This window comes from Pleuronectes platessa, chromosome 5 (assembly GCF_947347685.1).
Source record: "Pleuronectes platessa chromosome 5, fPlePla1.1, whole genome shotgun sequence".
NCBI lineage: Eukaryota > Metazoa > Chordata > Actinopteri > Pleuronectiformes > Pleuronectidae > Pleuronectes > Pleuronectes platessa.
This window is the reverse complement of record NC_070630.1, coordinates 13,668,390-13,693,692: the sequence shown is the minus strand read 5'-3', so window position 1 is coordinate 13,693,692 and position 25,303 is coordinate 13,668,390. Positions and strand designations below refer to the sequence as shown.

General features: G+C 40.4%; 3 protein-coding genes across 8 annotated transcripts; 1 reads left to right on the top strand and 2 right to left on the bottom strand.

Moving 5' to 3' along the window:
* Nucleotides 1-353: 353 nt before the first annotated feature.
* On the bottom strand, nt 354-15,014 carry sh3bgr (SH3 domain binding glutamate-rich protein). 6 transcript variants are annotated; one of them, XM_053422559.1, is made up of 13 exons: nt 14,752-15,014; nt 13,460-13,645; nt 12,757-12,837; nt 11,835-11,918; nt 9,665-9,871; nt 8,327-8,353; nt 8,214-8,234; nt 6,735-6,758; nt 6,305-6,331; nt 4,109-4,135; nt 2,664-2,693; nt 2,156-2,217; nt 354-1,010 (listed from the first exon to the last, which is right to left on the bottom strand). In XM_053422559.1, exons 1-12 carry the CDS (start codon nt 14,794-14,796, stop codon nt 2,200-2,202), a joined length of 777 nt encoding a protein of 258 aa, XP_053278534.1. In that variant the 5' UTR covers nt 14,797-15,014; the 3' UTR covers nt 354-1,010; nt 2,156-2,199. The 6 variants fall into 6 exon arrangements, with proteins under 6 accessions (XP_053278534.1, XP_053278536.1, XP_053278537.1 ...); XM_053422561.1 differs by having other exon boundaries at nt 9,665-9,868; XM_053422560.1 differs by lacking the exon at nt 354-1,010 and adding an exon at nt 1,063-1,287.
* A 2,935-nt stretch (nt 15,015-17,949) lies between these two features.
* On the bottom strand, nt 17,950-23,004 carry get1 (guided entry of tail-anchored proteins factor 1). The gene is made up of 6 exons (XM_053422565.1): nt 22,863-23,004; nt 21,105-21,268; nt 20,471-20,636; nt 18,818-18,885; nt 18,601-18,715; nt 17,950-18,033 (listed from the first exon to the last, which is right to left on the bottom strand). Exons 1-6 carry the CDS (start codon nt 22,987-22,989, stop codon nt 17,960-17,962), a joined length of 714 nt encoding a protein of 237 aa, XP_053278540.1. The 5' UTR covers nt 22,990-23,004; the 3' UTR covers nt 17,950-17,959.
* On the top strand, nt 21,726-24,802 carry hmgn1a (high mobility group nucleosome binding domain 1a). Its single transcript, XM_053422566.1, has 6 exons — nt 21,726-21,901; nt 22,895-22,921; nt 23,414-23,452; nt 23,577-23,615; nt 23,707-23,856; nt 23,965-24,802. The coding sequence occupies exons 1-6, from the start codon at nt 21,887-21,889 to the stop codon at nt 24,073-24,075; spliced, it is 381 nt and encodes a 126-aa protein (XP_053278541.1). The 5' UTR covers nt 21,726-21,886; the 3' UTR covers nt 24,076-24,802.
* Nucleotides 24,803-25,303: the final 501 nt, after the last annotated feature.

Sequence of the window (25,303 nt, the reverse complement as noted above, 5' to 3'; positions counted from 1 at the left end):
GTTTGTCTTGACTAACTTTAAACAAAGAACAATTCCTTGCCTCTTATTTTTACTTACAGTGGGGTTCTTACGGTCGACAGGCTATAATAACTATATTTAGCATATAAACAATGCTGAAATGGTGCAGTGAGATAACTAGAGTACATGATTGACCATTTCTTTCCATGTCATCTAATAATAATTGCACATTTTCACTTTATGCCTCCACCCAGAATCTCTAGGGACAAAGCGGTTGCTTTCCTGTTGACCTCCTCACTGCTCAGACAGCACAATGGACCATTGATTCATACATGTCAACAAGAGAGTTTAAAATAAAACCAAATAGAGCCACATGTTTTTTTTAACCAGTCTACTTTATTGCATTTTCAAAGTCTTCGTCACATGTTTCAGTCTTCATTCAACAAAGTGCATTGATTAGACAGGAGTATTGGCAGCAGTATTTGCAGTTTTGCTGGAGTAGATCGCAGTCGTGCAGTATGTGCGTATTTTCTTCCTCATGTTGCCACTAGAAGTCTTAGTTGGCATTCATACATTCAGCTGATGGGAGAAGGCACAGAAATGAGAGTGCAGAAACGAGCTATGAACCTTTGAATCTGAATGCGAGAAGACGCTACAGCCAAGGATAGCCAAGCTAATGTTTTATTTTGAAAAGGGTCACTGCCTCTTTGTGCTAGAAAACGAGAATCTCTTAAAGTAAAACATGAGACACATGTTTGAGTTTAATAAAATAACTGTTGGTGCATTTTACAAAAGCTACTCATTAAAAACAAACTGGCGCCGCGAGGCTACGCTGCACATTTCCATTACAGTATGACTCTACACGCAAAATATAAAAATTAAGTCATCATTGCAGTCAACAGGGGACAGGTGGAGGGGGAGGGTCACAAATGCGGGCTGTGGGACTTCTCAGTTTGGACGGCGTTTTTCAGTAGGGCCTTGGGGAGGGGTGGCAGGAGCTGACTGAGGATGCTCAGGGGTCGGGGAGAGATGGTACAGGAGGCTCCTCCGGGCTGAGACATAAGAAGAAAAACAAAAGAGGTCACACATGCTTCAGTCGTCTGTGGCGGCTGAGGGAGCCACCATCGCTGTGGAGTGTGCCACCCAGTGTGCCCGGTCCTCCGCAGGCACAAGTGAAGCCAACTTAGCAATTTTATCTAACACGGCGTGACAGAGGCTTGCAGGGGTTGGATGACGGTTGGGAGAGCGGCATTGCCTTTCCCTTCAAAGCCTGCTCTGCGGCTCTCTTCCTGCAGTGGGTCATAGATGGCCGACGTACACAGAGAGGAACTAAAAGACAGGCTTTGAAGATTAGGATTATTATCATCATCATCATCACTGCCTGGGAGGGACAAAAATAGGATATGTTTGACGTTTTTCTTAAAGCTCCAAACGATCCTCAGGCAGATGGAGGCAGTCCCTTGTAAACAGGCTGCTGCATTAATTGGTTTCCTCTGACTGAACACTTTAAATAGTCCACAGAAAAATAAAGACAACCAAGGTGAAGCAAAGACGGCCACAGCTATAGTGTAATTCATTTGTTATTAATTTGATTGGGAAAGGGCTCATTAATCAATAGACAAAATACCAGAGCTAGCCAGAGTTAGTTGATAAAGCTAATTTCCCTGAAGCTAGTATTTACATGGCAACTAGGGATAAAATGAAATGATCCGCATTATATAATGACAAATATCTATATCTATCTATGGATGGTATGTGCGTCATGCAAACCTCCCAAACAAACCCATGATTAAAACACTACAGCTGATAATAAAATAAAAAAGATAACCCATGATTTAATAATACACCCCAGAAAAAACAAGCAAATAACCCATGATTGAAGCACATAATAAAATCACACAATGCAATATGAGATTATATGTAAAGGCCAATTATACATTGTACTGTACAGTCTGCACATATAGTGTAGATAACGCAGACAGGTTGAGTTATTGTTGTTGTTGTTAAAGTGGCCTTCGATACCAGGGTCAAACACACAAAAGCATAAACACAGCTATATGTTTTTTATGTATCTGGTTTCATAAAATTCTAATATGAAAGCAAACACCAAGAGGATCAGTTCACATAATGTTGCACTGCCCTCCAGTGGTGAAGCATTAAAACATGAGCGCCCAGAGAGAAGTAGAAGAGTAATCACCTCGGCAGCAGTTAATCGACATCATCCACGTCACCTAGCTTCCACTACTCCGCCTCTTCCTCCTGTTTAAAGACATAATGATGTGTTCTTACAAGGAAAGCAATAAAATATTTCAATTGTAAGCATCAATAATTCAAATCTATTTTTAATCTGTCTTAAGTGTGTTTTAAATTTGCGTACTCCCTGTGATGATTGGGGCAGTTTGTTTGTATCCATTCAAGGCATTTAATGGACTTAGGATAAAAGATTACAGTTGAATCTGCTTGGGTTGTTGCAGAGGTAAAAGCAGCAATGAGAGCAGGAGATTTCTTCTCTCCAAAAACCACCTCTATTGCCATCTCGACTGAGAACCGAACATTACTGAGGCTGAAGCTGCACCACTTTCTATTTCCCACAAAAAAACACCCTCTGAGTTAGAGTGAAATAAAACTTTTTGCAGACAGGTCAAGCCCCAGATGGATAAAAAATAGATTCAAGAAAGTAGATTTTACTTTCTCTGTTACACTACCTGTGTTTCTTCTAAGTCTCCTTCTTCTTCCTTTGACACATAAAAGAGAAAGAGAAAGAAGGGTGTCATGTGAAGTCATGGTCCAGGTTGCAGGAAGGTGAGAGGACTTCACGTATTAGTGCTTGAGGTTATGGGTGGCATAAAAAAAAGAGTGGTTCTTCATTTTATGTTGTATTTGGGTGTTAACACTGGAGCTGCACAGGCTGTTCCTCATTAGTTCACTAAGTTTGAAGTAAACAACACGCTCACCGAGGGACAAAGGGAGTGGACATCATTAACTATGATTAGATGCCATAATCAATTGATTCCATCCAGTCGTACAATTACAGGTAGCTGGAACCATGGACTGTGTATAAAGATGGACGACATGATTGCTCCCTAGAAGTGAATCCAAAACGTCTCAATCCCCCCCTGGTGGCTGGCTGCAGTATAGGTCATAAATCCTGAATTTATATGAACTGGGATCTTTAAAATAATAAGTTAAAAGTAAATGTATTGGTTCTTCATATTTTTAACGGCTTAAGTAACCATAGATTGTACTGTAGCCTATATAAAGATGGACAAATTGACCATTCCCAAAAAATAAGCCAAAGTGTCTCGATCGCCACCTGGTGGCTCGCTGCAGTTCAAGTGCCATTTTTTTTTAGCCAGTTTGGTTTTAATTTGTTATTTAATGCTATAAAAACGTAGTAAAACATCATGATTGACAATTGAGAATGACTCATAATTGGTTGAGCATGTGTATTGGCGGAAACTCGCCCCCATGGCTCCACACCAAGACCAGCGTTGAGATATTTTGGCTTCGTTTCTGGATAGTGGGAGGAAGAGGAGACACATCGTCCATCCTCATTTAGAGCCTGCAGTTACTACATACAGATTTTTCAGCTTATTTCCTCATAGTATTGCAAAGTAACGAGAACCGCTCCATCTCCTCCATCTCCTTTGGAACTTGTCACATCCACTTTGTTTGTACTCTTTGCAAAGGGAAACAAAAGCCCTAACTTCTTTTAAAAAAAAGGAGGGGGGGAGCGGACTCGTCCCCTTTCAAGTCAGTGCATCCCCCTGCACTTGTGACATCTAGCTCATGTGGAGACAGGCAGAGACGAACAACACAGCAAAACTTCCCACCTGTTCTTCCGGCTTCAAAACTAAAATAGTAAAACTGTGTTGGCAGACTCAGAGAAAATGTCTATGTGAATATTTCAAAACACCTACTGCAGCACTGCACTAACAGCAAACATTGTGGGGTCCTCTCTGCATAAATTCTAACATTGTGTCACGTTGTGCACTGGACCACATGATGCAAGACTTGCGAGAGACAGCGGTAAAGTTAACATAAAGCTGTACTTACAGCCTTTGTGTGCAATCAGGTCATGCATGAAAAATCCCAAACTAAATATGATTCACACCGTGCACAACATCGGTAGAGTGAAATCCAATTATACCTCTTGTACTTCAGCCTCTTCTTCTTCCTGTGGGAGATTAAATCAGGTGGTGTTTAGTCAAGTCAAGAGAATATCCATCCTACGGTGTATGGCGGGTATTTCTGTTACAGTCACCATGCTGCACACCAGCAGGCATCTCTATGGAGGAAAACTACCAGTCCATGCAGCACAAAGAGAGATAGAAGAAAGAGGGAGGATAGTGGAACTCAGGACATCCCGAAACAACTACGTCACTGCCTCGTTCTTTTTGCTCCTGCAAGAAAGGTAGGACGACAAACGGCAAAATAGATGGAGAGTTGGAAAGGAAATGGGGCAAAGCAAAGCGAAGCAAAGAGGATAGAAGAACATTCAGAGGCTGGAATGTCTCGGAGAGGCAGAGTCCTTTCAACAAGATGCTGAGTACGGGCATATTAAATACGATTTTTTAAACTGAGGTTGATCTGGTCAGTTGTGATCTCTAAGGCAACCTGGCTCAACCCGATCTAAAAGGACACTGTGGAACTATTAGGGAGCAACAGCGCCCTCTGCAGTCACAGGTGGTGATAGTGTTCTTCATCTGAGCAGAACAATTGATTTTCCATATGATGCCCAACTTCCTGAACTAGATGAGCTGCTGCTGTAACAAACACACCTAGCATTGTTTAGAATTCTTCAAATATAAAAAATCTCCCAGTTTAACATTGAAGAGAAATGCTGATTTTAATGACCTTTAAAGGATGGTACCTGCTCACCAAAGGTTAGAGCAGGAACTTCAAACTAATTTTGAAATTTAAATAAGAGCTGTGGGGAGAAGTGTGGAAAGTCCCTGAAGTGAGTCTTAATCCAAATACTTGCAAACCCATCATCAGAGCTCTGGGCTGTTTGAACAACGATATGCAAGCAAGTGCATAGGTTTGGTTTCAGAAGTGGACGGAGGCACAAGTCCGTAGTCTCCCTAATAACTGATGGCTGCCTCAGTGGTTTATCAATACTCTACATCTGGATTATGATGGAATGAGTGAAAACTCTTTTCAAAACAATTTTAGAGACTTAATCAAAGTAAAACTGTAAAAAAACAGGGTGGGTAAACAATACGATTTGAAAAGAGAGAGGGATGTTGTATAACCTCCGTCCACAGAGAAAGTGACATACCTGTAGGTGCGTGCACGTTAACATGCATTTTGATTCATGTGAATGTATAAATAGATCTGGTAGATGCACATAAGGTTTCCTAATAGAGGGCATTGTCAAACTGATGCAACATAAATAAGGGACTTAACAGTATGAGGACAATTACATTATTATTTTTTGATTACTGCCAATTTCCCGATGACAATCACTGAAGGTCATAGTGTAATCATCACTTCATATATAAGTGCATAGGAAGAGTAAACACACACTTAGAGTTTACAAGAAAAGCCTCTGGATATGGCCAACAGTGCTGTCATGTACTGTATTCTGACTCTTGGCTTTGAGCACCGTGCTGCTTATCTAGATATGATTGGTCCCTTTACGCCTGATGGCATGGGAATGTCTGAAATCACTTTTTCTGGAATGTCTTCAGTGTAACATACAAAAAAGAATCAGGGTCAAATGAAGGGTAAAAACTATTTTGGAGATTTTCGAGAATAAAGTCACAATATTATAAGAAAGATGTAATTTTCTGCCATGTGTTATTTTAGAGGGATATCAGAAGATCAGATCTGACCTGTGTTCAAATAAGGAATGTGGAGATTCTTGTTGTTGAGTATAAGTTTCACGTATAACAAAATGCTTGATATTTTGGCTCATCAGCACCACATTATCATAAGTACCATAAGAGTCAATTCTGAAGAAATACACAGACTTTATGGAAATTACCTCAGGGCTATCATTAGTGACTTCTAAGTGCGTTATCTTGGCTGCTTACTGTTTTCTAATTTCATAACAACTTTATTATGGATGTATTATGACTCTCTTCTCATTAAATTAGACTTTGTCCGAGCAATTGTACAATTTTTTAGAAAATGTTATTTAAACCTTATTTTCAAAATATTATTGTTTTTAAATAGTATGACTTTTCTTTTAATTTAATTACTTTCTTCTTGATTATGACTTTATTCTCAAAATCAAGCTGAATAGCTTACTGGAAGGTGGGAAGGGATGGGTGTTTGAAAAAAGACAAAACAAACTGAGGAAGGCTAGAGGTTGGTACAAAAACACATCACAGGAATCTACCTCAAGCTGTAGCAGTTCTTCTTCCTCCTATAAGGAATAACAGATAGTCGGTCAGCAGGCTGTGTGGGGAGCAAAAGAGCACCACATGCATGCGCTACAGAAAACAGAATTAAAATGGAAACTATGGGGATGGTTGAGGTTGTCAGGAAGCGGCTACAGGACTGGGAAGAAATGAGGAACATGGGTGTTAGCAGGAAGAGGGGTTAACAACGTGGAATAGAAGGATTGGAAAGAGAAGAGTTAGAACATGTCAGCATATCAAAGAGTATATACACAGTTGGGCGGGAACAGCAGACCAAGACCCAGCCCCTACCACCCCCACCCGGGCTCAACCACAGGAGCCTTCCCTGATTGGTGCACCATCAAACCCACACGGCTGAGGATTATATGGAGGAACCGTAGAAAGAGACGATCACCGACGCACAGTTACCTCTGACTGCAAATCTTCTTCTTCCTGGAGGGAGCAAACCAAGAGATGGACAAAAAGGGCAAAGAAGGGGTCAAATGCTGTATGGTGTGCCCATGAGGAACATGACTGGTGTGTGATCAGCAGCAGCAGGAGGCTGTCATGAATTGAAGTGAAGTGATTTAAATGGACTGGAAACATGTTAATTTTTAAATAGAGCTTTCTGAACTGGCTGATGGAAATAGACACGTGTAGTCAATCATTGTTTGAGCTATTTCAATTGAAATGGCTCGATCAAAATGTGAACTCCAAAGACGAAATGTACACACTGTTTTTAATTAGCCTACAATGAGTAACTGTACGAGATATTAGGGCCATATTGTAAAGACATTATAGTGCAAGAATTAAGTCATATTTCAATGAGGAGAAAAAAGTAATAATATTTAGAGAGTGGAGTCACCATCTACATAAATTGGTGTCCTCTGATTCATATAAGGTCACTGTGACATTTATCTTTGACAACTGAAATCTGATCAGCTCATCTTTGAGTCCAGGTGACAACTGTTTACAGGTAAATAAGTCCCCCCTGAGCTGTGTTGAGATATCACATTCAAGAGGTTCCAAAACATGTTTTGGGAGGCTAGTGTGACCTTGAACTTTGACCTTTGAACCCCAAAATCATTGAATCAGTGAGTCCAAGTGAACATGTGTGCCAAATTTGAGAGAATTCAATTGAAATGTTCCTGAGATATTATATTCACAAGGTGAAACATGTGTTTCAAGGTCAGTGACCTGGACCTTTGACTTCTGACCAATAAACTCTTTATTCTAATAATATTACAGTTTAATTTCATAACATTATGACTTCATTCTTGTAATAATATGACTCTATTCCGGTAATATTGTGACTTTATTTTTGAAATCTCTTTTTTTTTAGGTGGCCTTAATACTCCAAGTAAGCAAAGCATTAAGAGTTCAAAGTTAGTTGAATACCCTAAAGGTCAAGTAAGACATTATTTAAACATTGTCTTAATGTCTTGTTTAGAGTATTTCTATCTTTTGTAAAAAGCTGGCTGAAAAAAAGAGGTAAAAAATAGATGCTACAAAACTACTAAGGAAAAAGAAGGGGATGTGAAGCTTGGAAAAAACTAAGCATACTTAATATTCCTTTGCAAAACATACTAGATCTATGTTAGTATTAAATAAAAAAAGATGTAGAAGTGGGTACATTTTCAGATTGATATGAAAAAAGATTCATGCATTCTGCCCAAAGTTGAGTGATGCAACTGTGACGAAAAAAGGTTGGGATATCCACTAGAATTATTATCACAGTGAATTGATTTGAGGGTTAATAGAAACAAGAGCAGCTTGCGTTAGTAATAATTATCGTAGATGACATTTTCAGATCAGGGTTCTGTCAGAGCACTCATTCTAAACCAGCAACTACTGCTAAGAAAGGAAAGAGTTGGTTTATGAACATCCTCACACAGTGTCCCTTCTTACCCTGTCATCATCAGCTTCCTCCTGTTCAAGAAAAGACCAGAAAACAACTGAAACACAGCCTCTTTAAGCTTTTGATTCAGTTCAGTGTGCTCATAAACTTTAGATGAACTCACCTGTTCTTCTTCCTCTGCATGAGCCTCCTGGAAGAGAAGAGAGGACACAATTAGAGACGTCAGACTGCAGAGACAGAAAACCGAGGACACTCCCATCAAACAGTATACAGTATAGTGGATATCCAGACCAGAGACTGTATATAAGGAAGGACGACGTGAAGACATTCCCCAAAAGGGAAGACAAAGCGTTTTGATCCGACTGCAGTATATGTCATAAACCCTTCCTCCTCCATGTTAGTGGACATGAACCAAACTAAAAAGTCAAAGTGTACACGTCAAATGCTCATTTTTTGGCAAGTTTGGTTTTAAATATTTACAGCTATAAGAATCTGGGGGGAATGTCATGGTTAACAGATGAGACAGACCCCCCGTGTATCGTTGGGACCTCGCTCCTATCCCCGAATATTACCACGCAGACTCCGGCTCCAAATGATGCCAGCAACACAAGATGGCTTCCTTAACATCCACGACATTTGCTTCGTTTCTGGATAGTGGGGGGGAGGAACATGATGGCTCCCAAAAAAGTGAAGCCAAGCATCTTGATTATCGCCCTAGTGGCTGTCTGCGGTATAGGTAACACAACCCACCACATCATGGTATGTAAACCAAACTAAAAAAGATGAATTGACACATCAAAAATGTCAAAGATGGTTACTGCCATTATAGGTCGTTCTTATCGCAATAATGAGTTTTTTTTGGCAAATTGGTTTTATTAGTTATTTGATGCTACTACTGTGCAGACCCTGGCTCCAAGTCACACCATCTGCACAAGATGGCCGCGTTCATATCTGGGACATTTTGGCTTCATGTTTGAATGGTATGAGGAAGAGGAGGTGCGTCGTCCATTTTATACAGTCTATGGTTGGACCTGGCTGACACAGCCATGAACATGACAGTTATGTATATGCACTGCAGTTGGGGATCAATCATCAAGATGAGTGGTAACAGAGTCATCGGGAAAAATATAAAGGGAGGTGACAAATGAGAGTGAATTGAAAGTCAAACAGAGACACATAAAATGTTGCATTAGAAAAGTGAAATGTCCAGTGGTGCTTAAGGGACAAACGGGAAATTATGAACAGGAATGTTGCACATGGTGGGTTAGTAAATGACTGGATACAGGGAGAGAGAAGGAGATGCAATACAAGGGGGACAAGAACTTCAAAAGGAAGCAAATCCTTGATGTGGAGGAAGAAGACGACATTAAAGGGAAGGAATAGATGCTGAGGGGAGAGAAACAGAGCATTCCAGGTGAAGGAAAAAGACATTCAACACATTCAAGAAGTGAAGGGAGAGGCCGAACGAGGAGAGGCTTGATTCTAGTCTAGAGGCAATTACTGTGACTTCTGTAAGCTCATCTGTTTCTTCCACTGCCTCCTCCTGCTCCTCCTCGTCTGCAGGGGCCTCGTCGCCTTCTGTTTCCTCTTCCATGGCTTCATCGTCTGCATTCTCTCCTTCCGCTACCTCCCCCTCCACCTCCTCCTCCTCCGCTGCCTGCTCCTCCTCATCGTGTACATCTCCGTTACATTCCTCCAGTGGAACCTCCTTATTGTAAGGTGAAAACAACAATTGGTGATCAAAATAAGAAAAACTTCTAATGTCATAGTTGTTCAGGCAGCTCGTCAGTCTGGGAGACATGACATCTTAAAATGTAGGTGTTAGTCAACTCTGGGAACAATGTGGAGGAGGAAATGTGGCAGTTAAAGGTTAATACTGGAATGTAAATGATCTGGATGAATTTCAATGTGACCATAGATGATAGTCAGACATGGCCTTAAAGGAATACTGTACTATATTTTGGATATTATACTTATTCACTTTCTTAAGAGTTAGATTAAATTATCAATATAACTTTCAGCAGCCAACTTGATTTTCTCTGGAAGGAAAAGGCTGGAAACATAATCTGCCTTCAGACATGCACTGAAGTCTGGATATTTACCTGAATATTTCACACAGCAAGAAAGTTTGTGTTAAAATCCCAGCGAGAGAGTGTGTTTCTATCTTGTGATGGAAGAAAAACTGGAAGAATACAAATGTCTCAAGATGAAAAGGAGGTGCCATACAGGTAAGATGTCCACTTGGAAAGACAATGAGATTCGAGAGCTTTTAACGATAAACGTGACGCTTATGTCGTGCCTCCAGCATACTCTACCCAGGACGTCACATGACATCTTGTTTTCTTAATCTGCACAACAATTTGACATTATAATTATCAATTTGACATTTTGCAGGAAGTTATATGTGGTTCCAGATTAACAAAACATACTGTATGTAACATGTTCTTTTGCGTGCTTCAGCTGTTCCTCTACTAATCAGTCTATCACTACATCCCAACTGCAGGCCTGTGCGCTCGTTTCAGATTTTCTTATGTAGCTGTTCACATTATCTTTTAAAATGTGGCCATGATCAGACTCCAATGTTAACTGGTCAGAGCTGAACTCTGCTCAAAACAAAATGCAGCAAAATGAACCCAGATTTCAGGTTCAGTTTTACAGAAGCATAAAGTGTTTACTACTGCTTTGTCTTTATGAAGCAACTAGCTCAAAATCCTTTTACTTTCCATCAGTACAATCCCAAAGTTTGATCCCTGAGCAGATTAATAGCAATGCCTTCTATATATCTTAAAGACACAAGTATATCCCAATGTCTTTAACCAAAATAAAACCGAGTCAGTCTACACAGCCAGGTTATATTTGCTTCAAGTAGTAGGTTATTTAGCCAATTAGGTTAAATGAGTACTTCTTTGGGGATTTTGAGGAAGGCAATCTCATTCATTGAGAAAAAAAAGGTGGACACAGTATGCTTCTGTGCTGCTTAACAGGACTCTTATATTGTTGTCAAAAAACAAACAATAAATCCATTAAATATTCTTCTGCTACTTAAATCTTAAGGTAGAAGATCTGTGAAACAGTATTTTGCAGCCATTTCAATATCCTGCAATGTAATTACTGAAATGGGTCAGTGGAGTATCATCCTGCGTATAGGGAATGTTTGCTGATGTCATTGACTTTGATGGATGAAGACTGGAATGCAGGAAGTCAATGATTTACAGTATTTTCTTAAGGAATGTTTAGACTTGGGACATGGTCCAACTCCCATGTAAACGTAGTCAAAAGTGAGGATATTCTATAGGGGGGGAAATGTTAGCGAGTGGTATCAAATGTAAAAGACATAAAATGCTTTTTAAACGTCTACAATACCACAAAAACAACAAAAACAAAACAAAAATCACAAAGCAAGTCGAACTTTATAAAGTACTAAAATGAAGAAAGGAATGTAGGAACAGGAGGCTTCACTACTCTGTGACACAACCCAGTGTTATAATGACAACTGCATATTCTGTTACTGTGAAATGAAAACTTTCAATCATGCAAAACACGAACAGATTAGTGAACATCGTGATGACTGGGAGAAGAGTGAAGATGCCAAGTGACACTGGATGAGAAAGGAGAAAGGTGAGACACAGGTGAAAAGAAACACAACATGAAGGAAGAAACGATGGCATTACTATTGAGTCATCAAGGTCTCCGTTCGTTTCCTCAACATGGTTCCCGTTCGTCACAATGTGCGCCTCGTCAGCCTGCTCTGCTTCCTGTGTCAATAAAATGGCCGAGGTGTATGATACAGAATCAGTCCTGAAAAAGTTCTGTTTGGATCATCAGACAATAAGCTCTTTACATTTTTAAGTTATAGCCTCTTTGAATATTGCCAAACCAAAAGGGTTTCCCTTGAAATCAAAGTGTATTCTTTCATTGTATCTAAGAGATTTGGAAAAATGTAGAGAAAGGCAGGATGAGTCTGGACTAGCGATATCTTTAATTTTATTCAGCATCCGCCAGGATGAATGAAAATACAATCTGATATTATGTTAGACAGCTTTTCGAGTTGATTACACTCAACACGTGACAGGCTGTACCATCGATGTATTCATATTTGATCATATTTGATAACCTGACCATGTAAAATATAGAATCTGGTTTTCCTATATGCATTTTGCACTTTTTTGTATTATTTAAAATGCTCATGCATCTTGGTTTGGGATTTTAATCTGTTGGTGTAAACATATACTACATGCATGACAAAATTATACAAATGTTATCATTTATACCGATATATTTATGGGTATAGGTGCTACCTTAAACCGCTTTGCAGGGCTTCCAAGTCTTTTAATAGCCTGTTTATTAGCCTGTGTATTTTGAAGTTTTCAAGAGTTTAAAATTGAGAAAGGATATCTTTACTGACAAAATCATCAACTAACAATGCACCATAATGTCACACAATATCATTAACAGCTGTACTTAAGAATTCAAAGTTATAAAACACTGTCCTATAACAGCAGATTTACAGCCCGGTAAATAGGGTTGAGGGAAATGTATGTGATTTTGTTCAAAAAAATTTCAAACAGCGGAAAATAGAAAAATAATTCCAACCTTGGACCCAGGGGGAGGGGGCAGTCCCAGGAAGGCGAACACAGAATTGTCCTCCTTGGCATCGAAGAAGGTTTCATAGTCCTGTTTGAAAATATGAGAACAATGTTCTACTTCTACTCACTTGTTGTGTGCAAAGAGTGGAGCAGGTCACTACATTGTGATTGTACATACAGTAACTTCTATGTTTTAATCAAAGACTGTGTATATAGATAGCCGACAAAAAGTGAAGCCAAATGGTCTCAATCGTCACCTTCATGAATCCCTTCCACCACCATGTTATCGGATGGACAACGAACCAAACTAAAAAGTCAAAATATACGTATAAATATAAATACTAACAATGGTCAAAAAACTATCTTGAAACACGGGTTTGACCCCAAACTACCCATGAACTGGTTCTCTGATTTAAAAAAGATTCTATCATTGAATGTTACAGCTAGAAATATATATCAAACCTTTGATTTCATGAGTTTACCTTCCGTGTTGTAAATGGTTTTACAGTGTCGACTTTTTGATCAAATAAATAAATGCGAATCACAAAAAATAAATCTCAACAAATTTTTATCAAAGACGGTTTCTGATATTTTCCGTCAAAAATGTTGTAAATTCAAATGAAACTACACGTAAACTCTGTACTATTCTTCAGGGATCCCTGTATTTAACATCTTGTGCAATCAATAAACAGTGTTAAGGACAGACTCACCCCACAGTAGCTCTCTTCATTGAAGATCTGAGGAGGCAGGGGGATCCCGTTGGCCGGCTTCTTCTCCTCTGGGACGTTCTGCCTCATCCACATGCGGTTCTCCTCGTTGCAGGCGATGTCCAGCGGATCATACTCCACTCTAAGAGCCTCCAGGAAGCCGACAACATCCTGCTGCTTCTTTTTGATCTGGGAGGCAGAAAAATACAAAATAACATGATCTTTATGAAATATCAACACTGATTTGACAGTATGTGGGAGGGAAGGCTGTAATTTCTGATTTCAGAGATGAAAAAAATCCTGCACTCAGGTTTCTATCAGGGTTAAGTGTGAAACAAACATGTGTACATGACACACACTGAGGGTTCAAATAAGGAATGTGACACCCAACACCCCCTCAGTCTCCTCTCCTTGCAAATAAACATACAAACCAGGTCTCTAATGAATCGCTGATCAACAGAAAACGTATCCCCAGCTATTTTAATAATAAACTAATGGTTTATGTGATATATTTGCTGGTTTGTGCTCGAAGTGAACTCATTTTGTCAATTTAATATTTTTGAGTTTTGGGCTGTTAGTTAGACACAGCATGTGATGTACACTCTGGACACCGACGTTCTATTTTCACTACGTTTTGCCTAAAGTTTAACTAATTATTTACCTTAGAAAAAAAAAGATTGAATTGTTTTCTGCTCATATGAAAACAGTAGGGGCAGCTTAAATTGTCCCAGCACAGACTCAATGAGGCTCTATCCACATGCAAATCCAAGGAGAAACAACCAGGTCTGCCTGCTGCGACTGAGACAACAGCTCTATATCCAAGTGGGCCACCATGCCACCACCCCCAGTTCAAAGTGCTTACATAGCTCTGCCAAAAGTAGATCTGGAGGATGAATGCACCCTCCCTGCAGTGGCTACAACCTAACTGTTCCTACAAGCTAAATCTGATCATCACATGTAATAAGAAATTGTTGTTGTTGGAGGGTAAGATCCCGACTGGTGTGGTTTTAAAAACCTCTGAATATCGGGGTGTGAGACACAAAATGAGTGTGAGACCCCCTGCTCGAGAGGGATCTGCATGTCAATGAGCTGGACCTGATTACAATGAGATAGCACTAAAACAAGCCTAAAACACCAATGAGCGCAAACAAAGCCAACGAAATGTGAATAATCAAAGGCGGCTGACATTGATTCCGAGGTTTAACGCGGTCGAGTCAGAAGGAGTGAAAAAGATTTGCGGTTTTGGGGGAAAGTCTGCATCAACGATAGTTTGAGCGCACAGGGTGAAAACTTACCGCAGTGGATCCCGATGAAGAGGCGAGGAAAACTTTGATCACCATTATTTGACTTTATAAAGTGGAGAGTGTGCGACAAGTAGACTCTTAAAGGAGCAGGCAGCCTCCTCTATTATTAGAGCTCACCCACGACAGAGACATAGCACTGAGATCGCGCACACGCGCACGCACACACACACACACTCAGCAGAGGTTATATTTGTCTCCATCAGTGCAGGATTGGAGTGATCTGTCCCCTAGGGGCGCCGCACCACGCGGACTGATTGGCAACTTCAGCTGTCTGTCGGCTCAGGGGCCAGTGGAGTGGTTCCGCTGCGTCCTGCTGAGTTCATATATGGACAGAAATAGCACTGACCAGCAATGTAGGCTGTAAGACTCAGGTTCCCAAACGCAGGCCCTCGGACCCCTTAAAGGCCCGTGGGACAGGATCCCATGCATAAAAAACAACAACAGGGAAATGCTTTATTATCAGTTGTTTGTGAAACTGGGAATATAAGTTAAGATAAGATGTTTAACTGAACAATGTTCCTTTCTGATTTGATGGCTAATGTGCAATCTGTCTCAATATAAACTGCTCACACTGTTTATATTCTGTTTACACTGTATAATTTATTTCCTCTTTTTATAACATATTTCCTTGCTTTGCATTTTTACATAAATGAGATTTACTTGCACAAAATAGTAACTAAGGTTCATACAGGAGGAGACCAGGACGGCAGTTGACGCTCACTTTACTGGTGTTTAATGTAGCAGATGCACCCTACTTTTACTTTTGCTGGTCACACAGACCGATAACTGGGAACCACACAGGTAAACTCGCATACCCAGACCGAACAGTGTGCATAGTGACTATGCGACATGCACTCTCCTGATTGGCCCAGAGCAAAGCAGCTGGACAGGACCACACTTGAACAGGGTCACTACACTTACTGTCTATTCTATAAAAACATTCAGCTTTTATACTTTATAGATTGGAACTTAAGTATAGTTTTCCTTCCAAGCTGGTTTGGAGAAATAGACCATGCATGAAGATGTTTAAAGCATCTCCATTATGGAATATGAACACTGCCATTTCATACAGTCAGTCTCAGCGGTCAATACCTGAAACAACAGAAACCATCTTTGAGAAAATATCATTTGCTGAGTACTTTGACTCAATTGTTTTGTCCATGTCCTATCCACTAACATATGAGAAGTCAGATTTAAGACCAATACTGCAGCCAGCCACCAGGTGGTAATCGATCGATTGATGAACAACAAGAGAAGGCCTAACTCAACAAGAAAGAAAAGGGGATGCTTTCACTTTTCAGGTTAATATGAGGAACCAAAGTTCCTTAAGTTAAGTCTTTATTTTTGAAATCCCATTTCCTATCAAGTCAGTACACGTTGGAATTACAAGGTCTTTGGATAAGTTTTACCAGATTTTTTTCATCCAGGCTTTTATGAGCAGATTTCTCTGTGATCCCTCAGCTTGAAATCTTCAAATATCAGCACCTGCCTCACGTTTTTTTTTTACTATATCACCAGGTATATGGATATCTATTTTCTGTTAAGCTGAGGCTTATGTTTTCCTGTTCCTATTAGTACTCAGATTGGAAATGCATGTAAAAGTGAAGTATATATGTGAGGCATCTGTCTTCCTTCACAGGAGGGATAGTGCCAGTGAGCCACATCACAGACACCTCCCCATGTTCCTCTCTCAAGACTGTGCTTTGGCTGTCAGTCCACAATACTCATCTTACAGTGAAGACCGGACTGACTCACTGACATCAGAGGCAAAGTCATGGACAAATGGCAACAACAGGAGGGTATTTTATTTAACATGATTTAATGTGTAGCAGGAATCATGGTGCGTATTCAGTATATAATGTAAATATATTGAACCGAATTAATCTAATCATGCGTAGAGAAAAACAACAACCAGGGAACTGTTCACAGCCGAACTCTGAAATAGCCTCCGATCAAGCCTCAGCAGGTTTCAAACCAGAGGATCCAGTCTGACTACTTTTGTGCAGCAGTAAACTGAGGCCCGGACTGAGAATACACCCCATCATCACCACACAGTGGCACTGCAGCGCTACCAAGATGCAGAGGACGGTATTCCCTCTGGTGTCTCCCATGCTCAGTCAGATCTGAAACGTTGTCAAATCGTTACGTGCACAGGAAGCCCAGAGACACAAAAAACAAGCTGTCGGTTGTTACACATCCTTAAAAGTTGGAATGATTTATCTGTGTGCACCTTTCATTTACCTACTCCCACATATCAGCCAAATTCTAAATAAAATTCACACAAAGCATATATTGGAGAACAGGTGCAGATTGATATTTGTCAGCTTGATTCACCATTAGTGATCCACTGACACTGAGGGCTTTATGGTTCAGTTTGATGGTGTTTTCCCTTTTTAGTGGTCACCAGTGATACTCAGAAAACTAAAGATTGTTATTAATGTTCTTTGCTGGCACAGACTTTTGAATACCTTCAAATGTTAATCTATAAGATAGACTATTTCTATTATGTATCATAGTTGTTAACTTGCTAATAAAATGTGTACATTTCACGTCCTGGAGACGAAAATGGCGCAGAATTAAAGGAGTGGTCACACTGTTGTTTTACAAATGTCTACAAAAAAAATGGACACAGGCTTTGTGGCCACTAGGCAAATTATGCAATCAGTATGTGTCTGAACACAGTATAACATCATACCACATCAGTAACACAGACTATTGTGGCTACCCTACCTCAGTGTGAATGAAGGGCGATTGAAGACACAAGAGTGGAAAAGAGCCTTTTGGTCTGAGAGAAGTCATTTCATTGGTTAGTTAAACCTTTAAGATGTCATACAAAGCTGAACCGTTTGATAAAGCTTTCTAATTTCTATCCATTACAGTTTTACTTTAAGAAAACTACCTGACACGTTTACTCACAATTTGCAAAGTGACATTGAATGAAAGCTTTTCTTTTGATATTTTTTATTAACAGGGCATTTCAGTATTTCCAAATCATAACAGTTTGAACATTCTCACAATAAGTTAATAGAAATATATCACCATGACAAAATTCAACAACAACAAATCAGTATGTTGCAAAATAAGAAGGCCAACACCAAAAATGCACTGCATTTTTACAAGGTGACCTGGAGCAGCGGACCAAATCATAAACGGAAAAAAACTTGAGCTTTCAGCAACAGCGTTGATATCAGTTTGATCTCTAGCTGACAGCATAAAGACCCAGTGTCACCACTTTGTTGCAAACCACCAACCAGCATGTGATTCCCACTCCACCTGAAAGGAAAGGACAACCATCAGTGAATCAATAAACAGACTGTACTATGTGACAAGTTTAAAGCCCATTTTCCACTGGTCAAAAGCTCACTAACATCTGGCTTTTGTCTACAATGGGAATGGGTACAATCGTCATTCAATCCCAGGTCAAATGAGTCTGCAGAACACAGGTCTTTTTAGTTCCTGCTCCCATGATGATCCATGACGAAACAAGACACCATGATGAACGCGCTAATTTGGCAAGCCTGCGAGGTGAGAGAGCACCTCAGTCTTCAGTGCATTCGTGACATCACGCACCGGGGGTAAAACCCTTTTTTGCGGCTTTACAAATCTTTAAATAAACTGCGTATTCCCATTTGTTTTGGTGTTCAATATAGGAAAAGTAAAGCAAACTGTCATTTATACATAAATCAAGTACTAATGTATGTTGATTGAAAAAAGGTTATATTTGGGTGTCCCACATGCATTTGTAAATAAATTCTCTTATTTTTATCAAATACAAATGCATAGTTTTGACTGTGACTCAGACAAATTTCCCCAGTGAATAATAAAGTAAATCTTGATTACCTGCCACTCCTGTTGGGAAGGCCACCAGTCGCTCCACAGGGGCAATCCATCGACTGGGAACCACGGTCACTGGATCAGAGTAATACTTCCATATCAGGGAGACCATCAGAGCAGCCTGACAAATTAAAGAGACTAATGGGTTGGTACATCGTAAAAAAATAAGTAAATCACTATGTTGCTAGTAATGTCACCTATTTTTTTAACAATCTGCACCTACCTGCAATATATAAAAGGCAATGTTCACAACCCATTTCATCTTGGCCTGTTGTCCTGTTCTTGATTTCACTGCAAAAAGGAGAACATAAGTCACTGTTAGACTCAGCAAACTTATTGATGTGGCAATGTAGCCTTCAATTATTCTGCCGCAGTGCCTGTTATACCTGTTAATCAGACTGATTCGCCATTTTGTTTAAAATCAACCAGAAGATTGTTTCCGTGTGCACTTGTTTGCTTGTTTATTAGTTAGTTTGCAGGATCAAGCTAAAACTACTCAACAGATTTCCATGAAACCTTGTGGAGGGGTAGGGCATGAACCTAGGGCAACACTGATAGATACTTTTATTGATTTCTCAGAGAATAATTCATAGATCTTGATGAATTTTTTTTTGTAAAGTTAAAGGGACCGATGTATGTGTGTTTTTCCTGATCTAGTAAATTCACATGTGGCTTCATAAGGGGACTGTGTGTGCTCTTATGAGTGCCCAAAATACAAATTACAGTGTGATGTGTTCAAGGTCTTGAGGAAAGACTGAGGATGATGTCTGAAAAAGAACATATAAATATATGAGAAATAATGATAATTACAGGAAGTATATTTTTTTCATTTTGGATATTTCACCAAGACTCTGTTTTTGTTCAGAGGAGAGCTCCCATTTATCAACATAATGATAGGGACTATATGATTCAGCCGTTTGGGACAGAAAAGAGTGATTAAAGAGAAACTATCTATCAAATATAAATGTGGCAATTATCTGAAGAACCTTTGCACTGCTGTCAATGTGCATTACATTCAAATTCTATGCAGCCACTTCCTTTCTTCACCCGACCTAATCCTGAGGCTGAGAGTGAAGGACAGCGACAGGCAGCAGCTGTTCATAGTGGACATATAGTGGATTGAATTATCCAAAACCTTCTGCAAATTCCTATAGGTGGTGGTTCTAATGTGTAAATCTGCTGTAGTAGACATGCACATGTGTGGAAGACTCAACTGTGCAATTTACAGTCACAGTGACAGTACATCATCATATGGTTTCCCTTGAAGAGATAACATCTACTCTAGGTGGACTAAGTGACATGAAAAAACAATCAGCAGTCCTGCATCGAGAACTGCCTTTTTTAGGTCAGGGCAATAAGAGAATATCAATACTCATAGCAATATAGTTTTTTTTATATAATACTTATACATTGTGCAAGCACAGGAAGGACATACCACATGGTAAATGATTTGCATCAGATTTGTACAATGTTAAGCTGTTTATCAAGTATTTGTAATTTTCTGCTCATAAAGAAGAGTTTCAAACCACTTCCTTCACTCAGGAGCAAACACCAGTCTCTGAACTTAACTGGGGTAATAATGCCGCTTTTTTTGTGATGAATATTGTTATCAACTGAAATAATTTGGGGCAATATGGCCCAACCCCGTCTTTAACCGATTTCAACCATCTGAACGTTAAGCTTGTTCAGGACAATCCGGATCTAATTGTTCTTCTCTTAACTCCTAATAGATTTTTGTTTAGAAATCAACAGTTTGGGATGTTATTGTTCGTAAGTTGTCACTAGATGTTCCTCCTAATTAAACACCACGTCATCCTCGGGGCTCCTGCCATCTTCAGCACATCTTCTTATGTCAGTGACTACTTCTGTTGCTCACCGTGTGTTTTCAGCTTGTCTGTCATCTTGTTGATTTTGCGCTCCAGTCTGGCATATCTGGCAAACTCATCCATCATGCTGATGGAGAGCTGCTCCTTCTTCATCTCCTGGACCTCAGCCCTCATTTCACTCTCCATCTCAGCATCTTTCTGCACCAGCTTTGAGAGCTTTAGAAGGAGAAGGGTGGAGAAGGCTGTTACTGAGGGAGCAGGGGGGACAGGGTTATCTGCAGTGGAGCCTAATGGTTTAGAGAGGCAGAGGCTCAACAACACAGTGTTCCTGCTTATTGTGCTATCCCAGAGCTTCAGCCAACAGATTTCCAATATGCTAAGCCATCTGTAGCAGCAAAGCTAACTTGTAAACACAGTTACATAACATTACAGTGGGTTATTTACTCTTGAGCTACAATGTTGTAAAAAAGTGTGTCCTCTTGGGTTTGGTTATTAGAAATGGTTCTCGGACAAACCACACCCATGTACTATCTATTATGTATTAGCTAATTCGCTGAACTAAGCTAGTCCACCAGGAGGCTGCAGTCTGAGACGAAGCAAAAACAGAAACAATGACAACACAATTCTCCCGCCTGTGCTTTTCAGTGAAACGTGGCGTATGTAACAACAGCAGCCGCTACTTACGAAAGAGGATATGGAGGGCAGGAGTGTTTTCATGAGGTTGCACAGGAACACCGAGCCCAGCACAAGGAACCACGCATACCCGGCCGCCATGTTTGTTCTCCTCCCCCCACCAGCAGCCTCCTTGTTGCAGCTGTGCTCCGAGCCGCTGCAGCAGTCACACGGTGCTGTTACATAATGAGGCCATTCAGGTTATTCGGGTTATAACGAAAGAAAACAATATGCAAAGAAAACATCTTCACAGCACCTGGTCGATCTTATTTATTGGATGGTATTGATAAGATGTGTGTTTCACAATGATAATAACATTAATAAATAAAGCACTTAAACTGGTTCACAAAGATTTGTTTCGTTCATGTGCGGCCTTGTTTTAAAAACTCCATCCATGTTGTTTCATTCCCTTTTCTCGCACACACCCTATGTTTCGGTGCCTTTGCTGGGCTCAGTGATTGGCACACGCATCTGCCCATACAGGTATGGTGTTATGGTTCAAAAACATTCTGCCTCGGCCCGCCGGCGAATCACCGACAGCGGGAGGCGGGGCGCCCCTCTTCCCTGTGGATTGGTAGGAGGAGGGATACAATTTGCCCGAGCGGGGGATCCAATCAGGTGCGAGCTGGTCCTGGTACTGCTAGGAGGTTTTGTGTGTGAAGTTGCAGACCGCACTGTGGAGGTGTGTGTAGCGAGAGGTACAAGTCAGACCCCCACGAGCTCCAGTGTTTCATAAACCCTGAAAAGACCGACTTGTCTTCTCTTTTGACTCTGCCTCAAAAACCTCAGCAACAATGGGAAGGAAAAGGGTAAGTTGAACATATGTACGCTTCCGTGGAATTTCTCTTTAAATGCAGCGGGTGTGTTTTTTTAACCAAACACACGCGGTGCCTTTTATATTGCGTCGATACAATGTTTTATATCAGAGACTGCATGTGCAATGTAAGGCCCGAGCTCCTCAGTAGGCTCCATGTGCAGGAATGGAGTCCTCTTCCCCTGTTCTCAGGTCTGTCGTGTCTCACCCTGTTGATACAGGGAAGTGGCGCCTTTTTACTTAGCACGGCGCAGCACGCGTCTTCACCGAGCAGCGCAGCGCGTCGGCATTGTTTCCTCGACGCAACCACTACATCCGCGATCCACTCTTTAAGCACGAGGCTGATGTTTTAATAATATTAAATGTTCACTGTGTGCTAAGGCAAAAACCAAGCGTTTACCAACAGACCCTCGACGCGCAGGTCCTCAATATAATTTTCTGGCGTAATGGTTATTTGAGCATGGACGCGCTACGGGTTTTTGGACCGTGTAAAAACCAGTCGCCATTGTGGAAATATGTAACTCACGCGTATTGTACAGAAAATGGCTGGTGTACATTATTTTCAGAAGCGCGTTATGCCTGCTGATTTATCCTGAGACAGAGACACATTTTTATTAACAAAGCGCAGGGGAAGTTTAATGGGTAAACGGCGAACATGCATCGCTTTCACCGTGCTGATGTTAGCGCGTCGCGCGTGTTGGAGGTGGAGCGAGCTCATTTCCCCCCTTTTCCTCAACGAGCTGCAGCGTCGCGATGTGGGGCTGTATCAGAAACCATGTGCTCAATATAAAGTTTTAACTCTTATTGACTATAGAGAAACGTGTCAAACCTCCCCCACTCTTCACTTTCAATGTTGCATAATTTCTTTGTGACTTAAGGGGAGGGAAGGGTGCCCATCCCCCCTTTGCACTACACACCCACTTGAGCTCATGAATGGTTGTTGTTTCTCAACTTACTAAATGTCTTATCTCCTCTCTTTCTCTTGCAGTCCAGCGCTGGTGCAGCCGATGCAGAGGTTAGTATTCTTGTCCCCGGATGCTCAAACTGCCCCCAAATGGCTGTTGCCGTCCACAGTGTCCCCATCTGAACATTTTGTTCTTTTGTCTGTCGAGAGGGAAAGGGGTGGACTTGCTTGATGCAGGATGGCTGTGGCAAAGTTTAAGTGCAGCCCAGGGTTATCTATGCAAGTCAAAACCTGAAGTACAAATACTGGATGTGTCTGCCAGTTGTTTTTATTTTGCAGGTTTTAAACCTGGTCACTCATCATAGGGGTTGAATAAAATACAGCCTCTAGGGGGCACTATTTGATTTGTTGTGCAAACGCTCCCCTTGTCTACTTTGCCTGTTTCAAGTACCCTGATTCTGTGTTGATGTTTCCACACTCTTTAGAAACTAAACTAAAATAGTTTTTTGATATAATAACCTTTAACATTTAGTGATTGTTTATTAGACATTGAATAGTTTTCCAAATATTAACTGATAAAAATTTGTACACGTGTCTACATAGGTACAGGTGCCAATGAGGAAATCTACAAGGTTGCAAACGGTAAGTTCCACAAAACCCAAGAAACTTGTCTCCCTAATAAAACAATCAGCATATTTATTGTATTACTTTAAATATTCTGTTGACTTACTCTGATGCTTAATTGTTGTGTACATTTGTGTTACAGAAAGGGGATGAGCCTAAACCACAGCCAGAAAAGGCAAAGGTAAACAGAGGTTTTTGATTTGTATATATCTTTGCACACGAGCACTGCATTCAACAAAAACTAATTCCATGCTGTTTGTTTGAAACTATAGGCAGCACCCAAGGCTAAAAAGGTGAAGGAGGCACCAAAGCCAAAGGGTAAGGCAAAGGCCACGAAGAAGGAAGAACCTAAGGAGGAGGAAGAGGAGGAGGAAGAAGAAGAAGAGGTCCCAGCAGAGAACGGAGAAACCAAAGCAGAAAAGGTACGATTTGTCCTTCTTTTTTTTCATCACTCATGCCTCCTGAAGTTGGCTCATTGTTTGCTAAGTTCAATGAGACTGATGGAAATAAATTGTTTCTCCATCGTCCAGGAGGAGGCAGCAGCAGAGGAGACAGAGGAAAAAGAGGACAAGACAGAAGAGGATGATGAGGAAGAAGACGAAGAAGAGGAGGACGACAAGAAGAAGAAGGCAGCAGAGTAGTTACAAAAAAACAAACACTCAGTTGCCAACGTTCCCATTCCTCTTTTCTTGTACAATGCAGAGAATATTTTTATCTATTTTCTTAAGACAGCAGTGTTTTTAGGGATGTGATTACAAAAGTGCTTTTTAAAGGATACTACAAATTACATTCAGTTTCATGGCTTCTGTGAAGGGAAAGTTTGTGGGGTCTCTTTCATTGTACTTGTGTTTTCTTTGACTTCTTATTTTGTCTTAGGTTGTAGTTTTCTGCATGATCTGCCGTCGTGTCTTATCAAGTCAATTTGATGTTTGAATTAGGAGAGTTTACCTGAGACATTCCCACATCGTCTTGAGGGATTTTGTCACCTGTACTGCTTTGGAGTTTAATGCATCCTAATGTGTTTGATAGGAAATGAGATGATTTCAAAGTCAGACAATTGTGTTTTAAGCTAAGTAACATCTTCACAATGTTAACTTGAATTATTTTCACTAGAACTGGCATTGGCCACATTGATTTTTTCTTTGATGCAGTCTGTGATGGTACATTTTTGAGGACAGTTAAATAGATCCACATTCTGTTTATCATACTTGCTGTTTTGGTCCTTTCAGGTTAACTGTATTTTCACCTCACCCTACAAAATGTATCTGTCGCAAATTTGTGCATATGTTCAATGTGGTTTTTGGGATTTCTCTACTAATGTACAGTTTCCTCCTTTTTAAAAAAAACAATAAAAGGGTTTTTCTTTAATTTTTGTGAAGTGATTATTTAAAGTGGCATCAAATTAAATAATCCAGGGCGTCATACAAGCTTTTGACGCATGGTCAAATAGTATTCAAGGATCCATTTTTTTATTTTGCTGTTGTGTGTTCCAATACCACCCAAGTTATAATGCATAAAGTGCAGAAACGTCACTGGGCAGCACAACAAATTTTGCCTCTTGATACTTTTATACCAGGTTTTTAACAAGGACTTTCTTTCACCTTGTTTGAAAATCCAAAAATTCTAGATAACCAATTGAGCAGAATTAATCTTTTATTCTTTCAATTACCCCACAAAACTGAACTCCAATGGACAGATGCATTTGTTGGGGAAGCCCAATACTGAATTTCCTATTGGACTCCTGTTGCCATCAAGTTTCCATCTGATCTAATGCATTAAGAATACCATACTACCATACCCAGCCTTGCCTGACCCACAGCATATCTGCTAATTTACCCTGTGGTAGAAAGAGCGTGGCACTTGAGTCGA

What these genes read in the sequence shown, in the direction of transcription:
- sh3bgr (XM_053422559.1), bottom strand. Translation starts at nt 14,796, where the DNA reads ATGGTGATCAAAGTTTTCCTCGCCTCTTCATCGGGATCCACTGCG. An exon ending in CTTCATCGGGATCCACTGCG is followed by an intron (nt 13,646 to 14,751) that starts GTAAGTTTTCAC and finishes TCTGCCTCCCAG; the next exon opens with ATCAAAAAGAAGCAGCAGGA. An exon ending in ATGAGCTTACAGAAGTCACA is followed by an intron (nt 8,354 to 9,664) that starts GTAATTGCCTCT and finishes CTTCTCTTCCAG; the next exon opens with GAGGCTCATGCAGAGGAAGA.
- hmgn1a (XM_053422566.1), top strand. An exon ending in AATCTACAAGGTTGCAAACG is followed by an intron (nt 23,453 to 23,576) that starts GTAAGTTCCACA and finishes TTTGTGTTACAG; the next exon opens with AAAGGGGATGAGCCTAAACC. An exon ending in CACAGCCAGAAAAGGCAAAG is followed by an intron (nt 23,616 to 23,706) that starts GTAAACAGAGGT and finishes TTGAAACTATAG; the next exon opens with GCAGCACCCAAGGCTAAAAA.
- get1 (XM_053422565.1), bottom strand. Translation starts at nt 22,989, where the DNA reads ATGGGGACACTGTGGACGGCAACAGCCATTTGGGGGCAGTTTGAGCAT. An exon ending in TGCCCTCCATATCCTCTTTC is followed by an intron (nt 20,637 to 21,104) that starts GTAAGTAGCGGC and finishes CTCCTTCTAAAG; the next exon opens with CTCTCAAAGCTGGTGCAGAA. An exon ending in TTGCCTTTTATATATTGCAG is followed by an intron (nt 18,716 to 18,817) that starts GTAGGTGCAGAT and finishes TTAATTTGTCAG; the next exon opens with GCTGCTCTGATGGTCTCCCT.